We start from the raw sequence: 14198 nt of genomic DNA on the forward strand, positions 1-14198 counted from the left end.
GTTACAACATATCGGTTGGGTCCTCTCATCGTTGAGCACAGAAGTACGGATAAACTGAACCACGCAGCTAGTGAAAGCGACTTTTTGGCTCTGCAAAATAATCCTGCTTATCAACCACACCTCATCGCCCTATCTGATCATCCAATGAGTCTACTATCTCTGTTTGCTTCCCACTATTCTCCGTTGTTAAGGGTATTAGGTATAGTGTCCGTCTTAGACCGTGACCAAAGGAAGGTCATTATAATAACCATAGTGAAAAAGAGAGAAGTTGCCCCCCAGTAAATGGGAAAGGACAGGGCCAGAAAGGATACAGACTCACGATACAAGCAGTCCATTCGGTGACCGTATTTTGATGAAAGCTTCTGCAGCTGAATTGAGGGTGGGCGTTCGCTTACTCCAACATTCGACTCCACCCCTACTGAAAACGGGAAAAACAATTGCAAAGGAAAAAAAGCTTTGGAGCGGAAAAAGGCTGCGGTGTGACGTGAAATGAATGAAATTGCAGTGATCTGTCCTACGTCGTGGATTGAGCTCGAGTCTGTGATGGAGTTAATCTGGAAGCACTTACAACTTAACACGGCAACGGATTCCCATAAAGTACTCCTATGTACTGATTTCCCCCTTGGGTTGCAAGACACCCATATAGCAGAACAAGGTCACAGCTGTTTTCTGGTTACTCAACCCTATAGCACAGAATCGCCGGGCAAGATCAAAGAAGTTTTGCGCCAAGTGACACAACAACCGCAACTGTTCAACAACGAGAGAATCGAGAAACGCACAACTGTCTTGCTTCCAGTGTGAAACAATGAATATCAAGATCGACAAAACACAGAGTACGAGTATTTAGACAAATCACTTAGTTGATAAACCCTGTCGGTGTCCTACTGCTATGCGACCAGAAGGAAGCACGAGGGGTGGGATACTGCCAGGTTGCCCAAGTGTAGACAGGGGAAGTCGAGAGGCAAGGGTCGGGTTCGAACCGCAGACATTCCGGTTAGTAAACTCGCGCTCTAACCACTGAGCCATCTTCACCCTGAGCACTCCACACTCGTAATGTCAAGGATGGTTGATACTCAAGGCTGTTACCAGTCAGGAGAAAGTTCGGTAGATGACTGGTAGACCATAAGCTGTTTTTGTAGAGCCGGATATCGAGTGAACTATACCGATTGTCAAAATTAACGAGTGCGGGTATTAAATCTCGGTGGTTAAACACCGGATGTTTTTAAGGACGACAAAGACCCATACCGGCAAAAATACAAGTCCCTTATCCCACAGAAAACTCGGTTCGACAACAAAGTGAGATGGCTATAACTGGACGATAAAAGCAGTAAACTGGTGAACAACAGGAGAATCAAAATGCATCTCACAAAGTAGACCCCCTTACACAACATCCGGTTTCGTTGAAACATAGTACAGAGGAGTGCGAACTGTAGAGTCTACATCTTTCGATTGGTTCTCCAATTTGTCGATGATACGGCACGTGATCAGACGACCTTTCTTCAACCCGGTGCCAAGGTCTTTTCGGGTAGCTAGCGACGGATTCGGCTGCCTGGCCTGATTGCCGGTGTTTGTCTTAGCTGCAAGGTCAAGCGGCTGGGGTGTTTTGGAGTGCAACATGGCGGTAACGTGTATGCGACCCCGGGCACCGCCGGGAAGATGAACTGCCCAGTAATCTTGATGCACTTGAATCAACTGGGCACATACCAAGTCTCCAACTGAGACCTGAGGTTTTTCTACAACCAAGTGAAGTGAATAATTGGGACTAGACAGAGTATGGGAAGATATTGATACTTCGTTAGTATTTCGAGTGAAATAAACCCAAAGAAAAACAACGTATAGAGATCACCACCTTGATTTCACTAACGTTCCTGCCAATATGAAACCACCACTTGGTGCCTACCACCGCCACTCATCTCGCACTACGCGTGTTCCAAGAATGTGTATCAGTCTTAACATTCCGCCCAATAACTGCATTGGTCAATAAAGGGATAAATCTCATCCCTAAAGCAAATCAAATAAAAAAAGACAGCCATCATCTAAGCCCGATGGTGTTACTGTAAACTTTTGAGCGGACAAACTCAACTTGAACACACGATGGAAGAGTTCAAGTGGGCACCTTACTGTAATAGTCAGTCGGAATTCGCAGAATGCGCACAACTTATTTGACGTTTAATCTGATTCACGAAATAACCGGAAGCCGCCCGATGAAAGTCATAAGGGAAGATCATCCAGGACGGGCCATGTGAAATACCTAGAAATATCCAAGCCGAATTACGCAACGTCACCGTGTTACATTTTGTGCGGGTACTTCCCTTCCTCCCCATACCTCAGTTCACAATTCGGAGATAGCCTGGTATTCAGCAACATACTACCCGTTTGGACTGCAGAGGACGAGGGACCGCCAACTCAACGGTAACATTGAGTGAGCCTCGCCCATCAGACCCATGGACTGAGAAACGTGAGTCACTATGTAGGCAGACGAACACAGGTCACGGCGAAGGAGGACGGGGAAGGTCAAGTCTCAAGACTATCCGGGTACCCAACAATTAGAAAAAATTCAACAGGAATGTTAAAAAACTATCAAAGATCGGTCAAGGCCGACCCGAGTCGACTTAGCTCGGCCACTTACAGATTCAGGCACACATTTTCAACCTCAAAGCGATCCCAATCACAAAGCACTGAAAAAGTCACCTAGACTGAATCTGAAACGTTCGCGACCAAATTGTCCAGTTCACCGAACAAGCCAACGGCCAGTAATTGACATTTACAAAAAAAACACCCACCCAAGAACGAAATTTCCGGCAAACGTGCACTCAATGGTCCCCGCCTGTTCGAACTATGGCGTTGATCTTGTGCGCTTGTATGTAACACCGTTGCAGTGTGTGGCATTACCGTCCCAACGGGGGGTGGATGAAGTTGAAAAGCGCGGACTGCTTTGGCTGTTTGGGCGATGTTTACCAGATGACAGAAAACAACTTGATGTTTGGAGTCTGAAAGCTGGAAGAAAGCAATATTTCCAACCAAGCGGTCAAATCGAAGGCCTGAAAGCTGTTGGCCCTCCACAAGGTCCACAAGTAAATCTGTGCTGGAGTAATCTTCTTGTGAAGGGACTACACTTTTTGATTTCAAAGATAAGGAGCGGCGCGCGGGCGGATTGGTGATTGGATCGTAAATGGCCAAAGTACACAGGTGGACAGATGGGGTGGTCCCTTCATCGCTGAAAATCCTGATGAAGAGAAATAAAGGATTCAGTCGGTCTTCCGAAAGAATACTGAAGGAACGAAACGGTTAGTAGGCAATGGTAATACACAACAAGAACCGGAAAAATCACGAGCTTCTGTCAGCTCAGCTTTGTTAAGATAACATGTGGGCTGTCAACACGACAGTGAAAGTCGCTGTAATTGGAGATAACGGCTATTGTACTGCTTGCACGCGACCACACCAAACTTTGCTTTGGGGTAATGTCAAAAGAAACGAGGATCAATTCTCGACATGCGAATTAGAGCAGCGTCAGATAGTCGCATTAAAACCTTTCGAAAAGTAGACAGAGGTTAGAAAAACATGGCCAGTCAGACCACCGAATTGCTATCAACGATGTCAGACTAATTATAGTAGATTCAAGCATATGAGAACAACAGTTTGAACTTGCACAGTCTTCCACAAGTAGGAACGGCTTCAGATAAAACGGGATGAGTAGGATCTTGACTATCCGAAAGAAAGCCTAAATAGAAGTTTTAGAGAGTGACTGACTGGAAAATCAGCATGAACAATCCTTAAAATTTCATTGCATCCCACATCGTGCCTCGACTTTGCGATAAGGTGATATTTTTCCTCAAAGGGTCCAGTAAATACAACCGGGAAACAACATACCTTGTGAGGCTGTAAGCCTCAAGTAAGATTGTGACACAACCTCAGTCCAGGCGAGTGGAAGGTTGATCGATCGACTTTGCTGAAGACCACTCAACACAGCGAGAACAGCTAAGATCTCTAGGAAGTTTTACTCCTAAGCATTTCAAGGCGCTGACTTTTGGAAGGGAAATGATGACAATGTGGAATGGGGGTGAAAGAGCACAGTATACTGAAAAAGAGAATACTTCTTGGGCCACTTAAGTGCTCTTCAATGGTTTAAATATGCTTCGGCACTGCAATCGGTATAGCCTATCACAACAGCGTCGGCATTCCTATACTGGATGAGTGAACCAAGAACAAGTACCTTGTCGACATGGGGGAGAAAGCAGAGGAGAAAGCGCTATCGTCGGCGGATAGCGGGGTAGAATATCAGCCACCTGAGCTCGTGACCTAGGTCAGAGTGGTAAAAGGCTCTGAACCCAGCTGGTTGGATCCTGCCGAGTTCTGTCTTCCGTAAGCAGCTGTTAGACTCTCCTTTATTGCACCAAAAAGTATTACGGTCTCGTCATTACTCGTTGTCGAGAAAGAACTGAATGAAATAGATATACAACGGCACTCAGCATTTAGTGCGACCGCCACTGAGCAAACTGGTAGGCGAAATGGTTTGCACACCATCAAAACCGCACTGCTTCGAACACTCAGCAAAGTAGCGGTAAGTTGTGGGTAGAAACCTGGTAGTTCCTTACTTCAGTATCAGTGTTAAACTTGCCATTCGAGTCACTGACGATCTTCCAAATGATGGAGCACTGGTTGAAAAAGGTGGTCAGGCAAGCGCATCCCTCAAGTATTTTAACTTTATGGCTGCATTGTTGATAGGCGCCAATTGAAATAGATGAGAGGTTCGTGGCACTTAGACGCTGCTACCTAACGCCAGAAGCAAAAATATCCGAATATAAGACTTCAGATAATCGCAGTCAGTAGCATTGCAGTTGAAACAACAACCAGCACATGGAATTCCATGCCAAATCAAATAGCACAGTTGACTTGAAAGAAAATTCCAAGAAAAGAAGCGCAGCTAAGTAGAAAAGGCTCTGCCATTCAGTCACTGGAAGACTCTTCGCATCCCGATGTGTGCATGTAAAAGGGGAAGATTTACAAAAACTGGGGATTCTCCAGATTATAGAGGAGGCCACCATTTTAGCCCCGGATGCAGTCGAAGAAACCGCCAAGTGAATGTCTGCTTACTGATGAAAGGCGGGAAATATAAATAGAGTAGTTGTTGTAGTTGTATTTTTAACCACGCGAAGCTACACATTGTCTACCCATTTCTCACACTGAAAAAATAGAGCCATCTCACCGGAGATATGTACAAGAGAGATATGATTCTCCAGCAAACTACCGCCAATCACATCTGTGGTGCCCTCGTTTGTTGGGGGAATTGAATCTCCAAAAATTGCCTATCTTTCATGTACCTAAATCCAATTGGTTTCTAGAATGATTGGCCTTTTAGCTGGTACCTTATTGTCAAGAACCCTGACAACACTGAGCGCTGGGGCAACAAAATACGGTAAGGTTGAGTCAGATAACGAACACCAGCCGCCAGACCACGGAAAACTTTTATAAAGATGAAATGCACTATTCGCGTTCCGACAGCTTCCGTTATATCAACCGCACAAATCAATGCGCAACTATACTTGGATCTCACATACCTTGCGATGAGGCAGTTTGTCAGGAGCATATAGAAATACTTAGCCTGTTTACTCTTGAAGTCAGGTTCCACTACAGCTGAGCCTTTGATCTTATTCGAACGTTGTGATTGGTCAGTTTGACGTGGATTACTGTGTATCGGTAGAAATACATCTACCCCATCCAAGTACTGATACTTTCAAAGGCGAAGAGCGCTAATCCTCGTTTTGACTACTATTAGTAGCTCAACAACATAAATCTTCATACAACTATCCAAGGATTGTGTTGATGTAGTAAGAACGTAACCGCGTAAAGGCAGCGTACCTGAGCTGTGCAAAGCACTCTACACAAAGTGACTGGTGTCCAAAGTGGATCTTCCGCTCAGCGACAGTCGAGTCATAGAAGAATGAATCGTCCTGGCTCAACCCATTGCCTCAAACAAGCCAACATACTTGCAGCTCTCCCAGTGTTGTCCTACGTTGGTTTTCGATATCAACTGCGTAGTGACGGGGTGAAGAAACGAAGCTTATTCACACACACACAGTCACGTCTGCATCACCTAAATTCTACCATACACTGTATACTGCTGTCAAGCAATTGCAGTGAGGAGTGATCACTCCAAACAGCATCGCACCTGTTAGGCAAACATCACGGACATTCGTACACTGCTGAACACGTGTACTTGTCTCAAAGGTTAGTTAGGCCAGAGCAGGAACAGTAATGAACAACTTGGAAAGGATGAACTGCAGTGAGCACTACAACAGACTGTTGCCATGATGTCCCATTGGAAGCTGAATTATGACATCCATGGCCTCCAGATGACACTAGACATAATAAGAATGACAGTAAGACACAAACGAACGTTGTGAATAAACAAACTATAAAGTCGCATATTTTTTATACAGAAGTGGAGTTGACTACAACCACTTATCGGAAAATCCTTTAATGAAAGTTGTGTGATGAAGTTCTGAATTAAGTCGACGACTGAAAGCTCGACTCTAAGGGCACAACGGAGAGCTTCAGTATAAAAGATCGAACTTCGTACACCCTGTGACGTCTCTTGACAAGAAACTAAGAATCTCTGAAAACAATACAACTTACTGGCGCAAAGTGACATCATTGCGTTGACCAACTGCCCACGCGTTCCCACCCAAAACATCATTGAAGGTTCGTCTGGCGGGCAGAATCCCAAAGCAACCAGAGGCGTGCCCACGTAATGCAGCCACCGCTATAGTGCGACTCCGAAACGCGATTGTTATCGACGAAACTTTCTGTCCCAAACGTGGAGTAGAAGCAGCATTATTCTTTCGATTCCTCACAGAGTTTACCAACCAAGTAGACAATGCGACCTCGAGACGTTCAGCAGTAGGATCAATAAAAGAGACGACTCCAGCGTAGGTTTTACCCGGGACGCATTCAATGCCATCTGCGTTGGCGAGATACGCAATCGCGGGAATCGGGTGTTTGCCGACCTTGTCTGCCTTGAGTCTCGAAACTTGGCCACTAACTATTATCGTATCCAATGCTTCGGCTTGAAATTCGATTAGATCCCCAATGCGAAAACTAGATAACAGATGCTCTAAAAAACGAGACAGTGTAGAGGTCCGTTACCAACAAAAACGTAAAAACGTGGGACAAGGGCGGTGTGTGAATTTCTCCTTGTTCCCGTAGGGAGGATAGCCGATAGACAGCATGAAGGAAGAGTGTTCGTTCATTCCAGTACAGAATAGAGACATGGTGAAGATCCGTTGCTTGTTATGGAAAAACGGTGACAAAGAAACCTTGGTGAAACTCGATGTGCTACTGAAGTGATTCCCTCCAAGTTTTCATGGGCAAGGACAAAGCTTCTCTGTCCGGTAGAAATTTCCAACGAAGGTAAACCAGGAAAATTTGCTTAGCCGGACAGAGAGTGGTGCGAGGGGTGGAACCACGATGGTACCGAAGTAGGGCACGTGAATGATAATGTTTCCATGGAAAATGGGACCCCTAGACGAAGGGCCGGTTTAAAATACTGAGTAAGCTCCCTCATGATCACCTTGAGAATGTTGAGGAGTGAAGTCTAAGGGCTTGGTTAGCCGTTTGTGCTTGGTATGTCAGGCTGAGCAGTGGGAACCTAGTTATGAAACACAGAAACTTTTGGAATGACATCTTGACGATGACCCCAAAAACCAGCTGTTTTTGGGCCATTCACGTCAACATTGACAGCATAACATCAGCGTCCAAAACCAATGGTTCGCCGCCGGACAAGCAAATTTATCTGAAACCCTTACTACGAAGAAAAAACTGATGGCGAATGGACTTAATGCTAACTTATTACAATCATTCTGAGGTGCACACACCCCCAGACATTCAGTCAAACAATCTGGATAAAGACTGATAACAAGAACGTCTCTGAATCGATCATCGGCCATATCTTACAGAGTCTCTAATCATACAGAGTGGGGACCACAAGGATACCCTCCAGGAAATCGAGTCAAACCGACAGTACCTAGATTCCTCGTGATCGACTTCATTTCCCTCCTTCACTTCACCCCTTGCACGACTCCTAATTCAGCATGGGAAACAGCACTCTCCTCAGTAATTCGGCGTACGCGATACATGGCCAAAAGAGATTCTGGTGCTGGATACATTCTTCGAATGAATTCCCCGTCACACAGCCAAACAACCGTTTTCTGACTGCCTCGCTGCGAATTCGCCGACACCAACTACCACGAGCTATGGTTCTGAAACAACAGCTGTCGATGACCTGAAAATGTCGCAGTTCCGCTGCTCAAAGAGGCCACGTATCACAACCGTACCTTAGACCACTGTGTGACACAGTACACTCGCAGAACCAGTACTACAAGAGCCGAACAACGACCACTGTTCAATCTCAAATCAAGCTGAACCGTTGTGCGCAACCGTCGACCAGGTACGCCACATAGATTGAAAACAAGGTGTATGAATGTTTCACGCCTGTAAACTAATTAAGAGGAGCTATATATCCAGTATTCGGGTACTAGTTATAACAACTCGCGGTAACACAAACAAAACTTACGTCGACGGGACAACCACTCCAACTCCATTATGCAGCTCTCCAGCGACCGGATCGCAATATCAACGTAGTGTTCTTCGGCAAAATAAGTATCCAGCATTCTCAGAGTGACTAGACAGCGACGTTTTTCGGACGATGCCAGTTCGACAACTTTAGCGATGACAGTCGCGCCCGTAGGAAACAGGCTAGTCAGTGCAACGTGTTTGGGAATACGAGTGTCCGTCAAAAGACGCACGGGGGCCAGACCGCGAATACCAGAAGGAAACTGCACGAAAATGCCGTAATCAACGTGATTTACTACCCAAGCAAACCACTGGGTGCCGACCTTTAGAAAAGTGAGATGAAAACAATGTATGCACAAGTTAAGATGCCGAAACAGGGATGGGGAAAAGCAAGAGAGGTGGACCATAAGAGCATTGCGCTAAACCTAACTATCTGCCAATCGACCTGAAATCGGCCCGTTTAGCTAACCCTGACAACTGATACAAACAAGAAATCATCAAGGTCATTCATCAAGGCTTTCTGATTCGTGGAGCAACACCCTACGCAATAAGCGCAAGCCTGTTATGAAAGGAGTAAAAACTAAACTTTATGGAAACGTATCAAGCCAGGTCAATTTTCGAAACAAACAATATGCTATTTGAATTTCCAAACCAAAAATAGCTTCAATCTAAACTGCTTATGAAGACAAGCATTATGATATGTTGATTTAAACGAATATCACAAATCCTAGTCACATTTGCCGAGTTCAATTTTAGAGATGATCCTACATGTTAGTTTTGTTTGACCGCAAGATGAAAGGTCGTTCAGTCTGGAAAGCTCGGGGTGAATAAGCACCAAACCGTGCCTTTTTACCGCCTTGTCTCACACCTGTAAGCTGTCTTCATATATCAACCAAGTATCTTGGGTGCAAGCCAAGTGAAACGATCTGGACTGATAAATGGGATTTCCATGGGATAGCACAATCGAAGCAGAACTCTATGTAGCTTGAGAGTACACCAAAGTATGTGGATAGATCAGCGTACCTAAAGTAGAAGTCTGATCACGCACCGATTAGAAGACAAACGGGTGTTCCGAGGCTGTAAGAGTACACAAGTGGGGAGTTTAAAGATGCTTAGTAGATAACGGTATGAGCGCGGATTTGTAAGTTCACAGTGCCAAACCGTTTTGTTTGGGAAACGAATTATCAGATTGGTCAACACAGACCAAGGGGAAGCACAGATCAGTATTATGAGGAGACATGAGTATACTTCCTAAGGTCTGCACGTTGACAGTGCGGAAAGATATATATATATTTTAAAAAAACTTTTTAAACCGTGCGAATTATGCTAAATATCAACACTCCAACTAATAACATTCCGAAGACTAAACACGAATTCACTCCTACGGGTTACATCGGTGACGATAGTTGAATCGGTCTATTTAGTTCAACAGTGAATGATGAAAGGAAACAGGCGAATCCAGTCATAAACCGTCAGAGTGGTGTTAGTTGGCAGCTGCAGCCGAAGACTTAAAGGCCTCACTAGCTTATTTGGGATACTGGTTTGGTGCACACCCGCAACACAAACCGGAGGAGGCAAGAGGGCTGTGGTACTATCAATTCGTCCAAGACAAGAGCAGTCGAAAAGCTGGTATTGGGTAGTCCCACACCCTGATTGCTGAATCATTAGAAATGAGTTTTGAATTTCGAGGACTGCGACTGTCTAATGAGTTCCGGACATGACGAAACCTGCAATCAGTTGTCGGCGGATTCGATCAGTCGTCTCAGATTGACCGATATTCGGTGTGGGAAACTTGAAATCGCTCGCAACAAAGCAAACACTGTAGACCTTGATGGCTCTCCTGTACGCCAAAATCCCGGCTTTTGATATGGTAGTGCGGCGCCTGCTGTCACTTGGTAAGACATTCTCCCTCCCAGATAAGTTGCAGTCAGATCAGCACAAATATGGGCACTTACCACCTCAAAAATGACAAATTAGGTTTGCTTAAGCGAGTTACCGATAGGGGATCTACACCGTATTTTACTACTGTTCCAAAACAGAGACTTTGCTCCCGACATACGGTGGTCTTTCTCTACGACCGTATCGTGCATTGCTAACTTTGATTATGATCAATCTGAAGGTTTGTAGGCATTGTCCAATTCATGGAATCCTTTGGTTTTCTGCCTGTACAAAGAAATGGCATGAAAATAATGGCAACTTGATCATACTTACCCTCAAATCGTTAAAATCACTAACAAATCCGGTATGTATATCGACGACGTTTTTATTCTCCGCATCTGATTCCGCGAGTTGATGGTTGGAAGCAGCCCTCAAAAGACTTGGACGTGCGGAGACAATTACTGTGGAAGAGGCCTTGTTGATGACGACGACGGAACGTGGTCCCGATCGGTCCAGATCCAACACCGCCCCAGGTTTCAATCGTGTCATGAACTGTGCGAACAGGGCACAGTTACTTTCAAAATCAGATAGGTGATCAAAAGCTAGAAAGCCAGACCCCACTGATCCTGACCACATAGATGGATCTTTGGAAGTGTTGTCTGTAGGAAACAAATCGACGTGAAGGCCGGTGTTTTGAACTTTACGAACCTTGGCGTTAAAAACCTGGTTGTATCGAAGGAGATCAGGTGCAATAAGAAGTAATATAGGATAAACAGATGGAGTCATACAACCAAAAAAGAAACAAAACTTACTTGACCGACGTAAACGGAACTCAGTTGTGTTTTCCGCTGCTTTGTCGAAGGCTCATTTTTGCCTTTTAACTGGAAAAGAAAATCCGTAAAATGTGGTCGACTTTAAAATGCATGCCTAATAAGATTAATCATCTTGTTCCCTGTATACGTGAAACGACACAACATAATGGGAGCAGCGACAGAACACCCTCCAAGTCAAGACAAATGAAGCTTCATTCACACTGAGGCAAAATGTCAGCATACAATTTGCGCAACGGAATCATATATAAGACCAGAACTACTCTTCAATGGCACTCCACCACATATCTAGGGGAGACGCATAGGTAGAGCGCAAGGTGGTGGAGTTATCTGGACAAGTGGCTAAATGGAAGGCAGCAGGATCGCGGCAGGCGCATTTTGTTCCGACGACTACGTGAAGTGGACCTGATGTCGTTTTAACTGATGAGAAGTGTTGGAAGAACTCATCGGACGAAATTGGAACAAGCATCAAAGCGCCTGCTTGCCCACTGTAGTATACACATATTTCAGCAACCTGATAGTAAGATAGTAACCATCAATGGCGGTTCGAACCCGATCTCAGCTTCTCGACTTCCCCTGTCTAGGCTTCGGCAACCAGCCAGTATCCCAGCCCCGTGCTTCCTTCGGGTGGCATGGCAGCTAGGCACAGAAAGGGTGCTACAGCTGAACGCCTTGGAAATGCAGGAACACTAGAATTGTGGGTCACTTGTACGTATGGTTTTAATCTAGCGCCTGACGAAGTGTGAAGATGTGGTTAACGTAACCCCTACCAGTCCAAAATCCCGCTTGCTGCTCTCGAGTCAGTGTCTCACGAGCCACTGTAAGCAACGAAGCACAATTGACACCAACAGTTTCGTTACGACGGGGGTTAATCCGATAAACCTGTGGTGGCCACACCCAATAAGAGCCCCTTTTTTGAAAATGGGTACTATCATCGACTTGCTCCAGTTGTCTGGGAGAAACTCATTTTCCCAAATGCAAACAAACAGACCAGAGGAACTCTGAATGAGGACAATGCAGGTGGGAGGTCACCCGGACAAGAGGCTCGGTGGAGCTCAAGAGAACACACGCAGTCATAAACCTTCAAGGCTATAGGTGGTTTCACGTTCACCGTCAAGGGTTCTACGTCATCTGTTGGCTCCAGACGGGTGCCAGCTGGCGGCCATGACAATTGTTGTTCGAAGTATTCGGCCCATCGGTCGAGGCGTTCTTCTTTATTCGAGATGTTCACTCCATTCCGATCCTTGGTGGTTTCGCTCACAGGTGGCTTCGCACAGGGGCGGTCGCACGAATCTTCGGGCATTACCGGTTTTCTGGGTCTCTTCCATTTCTTTGGCTTTCTGTGTCTACTTCACGGTCGGTTTGCACGCTCACCTTCATTTGACGCCTGATAATTCATTGCATCAAGTTATGTTCGGGACCGGTTGGGGTATTTCACCGAGATTTAAGCAGTGTCACCGTTCGGTCTGATATCCAGTGTGCAGTGCGCCTGGTGGTGCCGTGCCACAGGCGATATTACCAGCACTATGAAAAGAGGTGGCAATCTCGTCCCAGTATGAGTTCACATCTGATGGTGGAGCATTTCGAAGAGTTTACAAGACGATTCGGGTAAGTTCGCCTAACATCCGGATCTGCCAGTGTTTCAGTTGCCAAACAATTTGACCGCACCTCACGCGGCCCTGGTAAACTCAGGAAGAAGCGAGTCCACAAATGTGCTCCAAACTACCGGCAATCAGTTATTGATCCGCGCCATCGGTAATGTGGTCGATTTGAGATTGTGGCCGTCCTGTCGTTGGATACCATGTGGCCAGACGACCTCGGCCATTTCGGAAGTTAGTACTGCATAAAAACAGCCTGCAATCAGCACACAGCTGAAGCAATCGTTCCCCATTGTCCGTACGTACCGATTCCAACGCATGTCGACCTCCTAGTTGAGTCTCAGATATACTAAGCCTGCCCACTTGTGCATTCATATCTCCGGCAACCACCACGATGTCTGAGCTTTAGTTCACCACAACAGGGCATTCAGGGCGTCGTAAAATCTGTCTTTGACGGCGTCGGAGCTACAGTCAGTTGGAGCGTAGGGAGAAGAAACATCGATCAACTTCCCACTTGCGAGACTCCTTCACAGACGTTGCCAGACGAACCACGCAGAGGCGACTATCAGCGGGCATCCAGTCAAGCAAGGATACTTCTGCCCGGTGACCGGGCGATACCAAACCCTGCACATCCCACCGCAGCAGCCTCCGGATCATCAGAGTTGTGCAGCCGGAAGCGAGTGGAGACTGACGGAGCAGTTAGCTCAATCATTGTGCTTGCATCTTGAATTCTCGTTTCTGAGACACAGCACACATCAATGCCAAGGGAGTCCAGTGTGAGTTTGAGAGAAGCTTGTTGTCCTGCTTGCTTCAGAGTGCGGACATTGAACGCGGCCAGATAGACTGGGTGTCAGAGCTTGAAGACTGATTTGGAGATACCTGAGGATGTCGGTGCAATGTGACGAGCAGATGCTGCACGCAAAACCGATGCATGATGAACGGAGTCATCAGTCCTAAGTGCTGGGCCTACAGGAGGAGAGTTATTAATCGGGTGTGGAGAGAGGGAAGAAGAAGAGAAGAGAAAAAAGAGAGGCGACAGTAATAGACTTTTCGCTTACCCGCCCTACTGTATGCAGCGAGTAAGGCCCGGCCCGAGTAAGACCCAGCTGATGGCACCCTGCGACGGCCGATTTGGCATGAGTTTATTTATAAATGTGCAGTTTACGGTTGTATATGGACTGGAATACTGTCAGGGCACCCACACATAGACAGGAGGACGATTAGGGTCCTCATCCAAAACTTTTCGCTCGAAGGCCTAACCGCAAGGCAGCGGTGTTCGGCCGGAAATGCGAACGCATTACCATTTCAACGGAACAAGTCA

The 14198-nt window shown here is 46.1% G+C and overlaps 1 protein-coding gene across 1 annotated transcript in view; it reads right to left on the reverse strand.

The window, feature by feature from the left end:
• The window catches only part of T265_07673 (hypothetical protein), a gene marked incomplete at both ends in the record, with an annotated part of 42462 nt that overhangs the window by 13052 nt on the left and 15212 nt on the right, over window positions 1-14198 (reverse strand). The window contains 7 exons of the mRNA XM_009173252.1: window positions 325-418; window positions 1385-1733; window positions 2784-3226; window positions 6637-7114; window positions 8573-8894; window positions 10783-11172; window positions 11262-11330. Of these exons, the coding sequence (XP_009171516.1) occupies window positions 325-418; window positions 1385-1733; window positions 2784-3226; window positions 6637-7114; window positions 8573-8894; window positions 10783-11172; window positions 11262-11330 (2145 nt within the window). The remainder of the gene's footprint in view (window positions 1-324; window positions 419-1384; window positions 1734-2783; window positions 3227-6636; window positions 7115-8572; window positions 8895-10782; window positions 11173-11261; window positions 11331-14198) is intronic.

This window comes from Opisthorchis viverrini, assembly GCF_000715545.1.
Source record: "Opisthorchis viverrini unplaced genomic scaffold opera_v5_180, whole genome shotgun sequence".
Lineage (NCBI taxonomy): Eukaryota > Metazoa > Platyhelminthes > Trematoda > Opisthorchiida > Opisthorchiidae > Opisthorchis > Opisthorchis viverrini.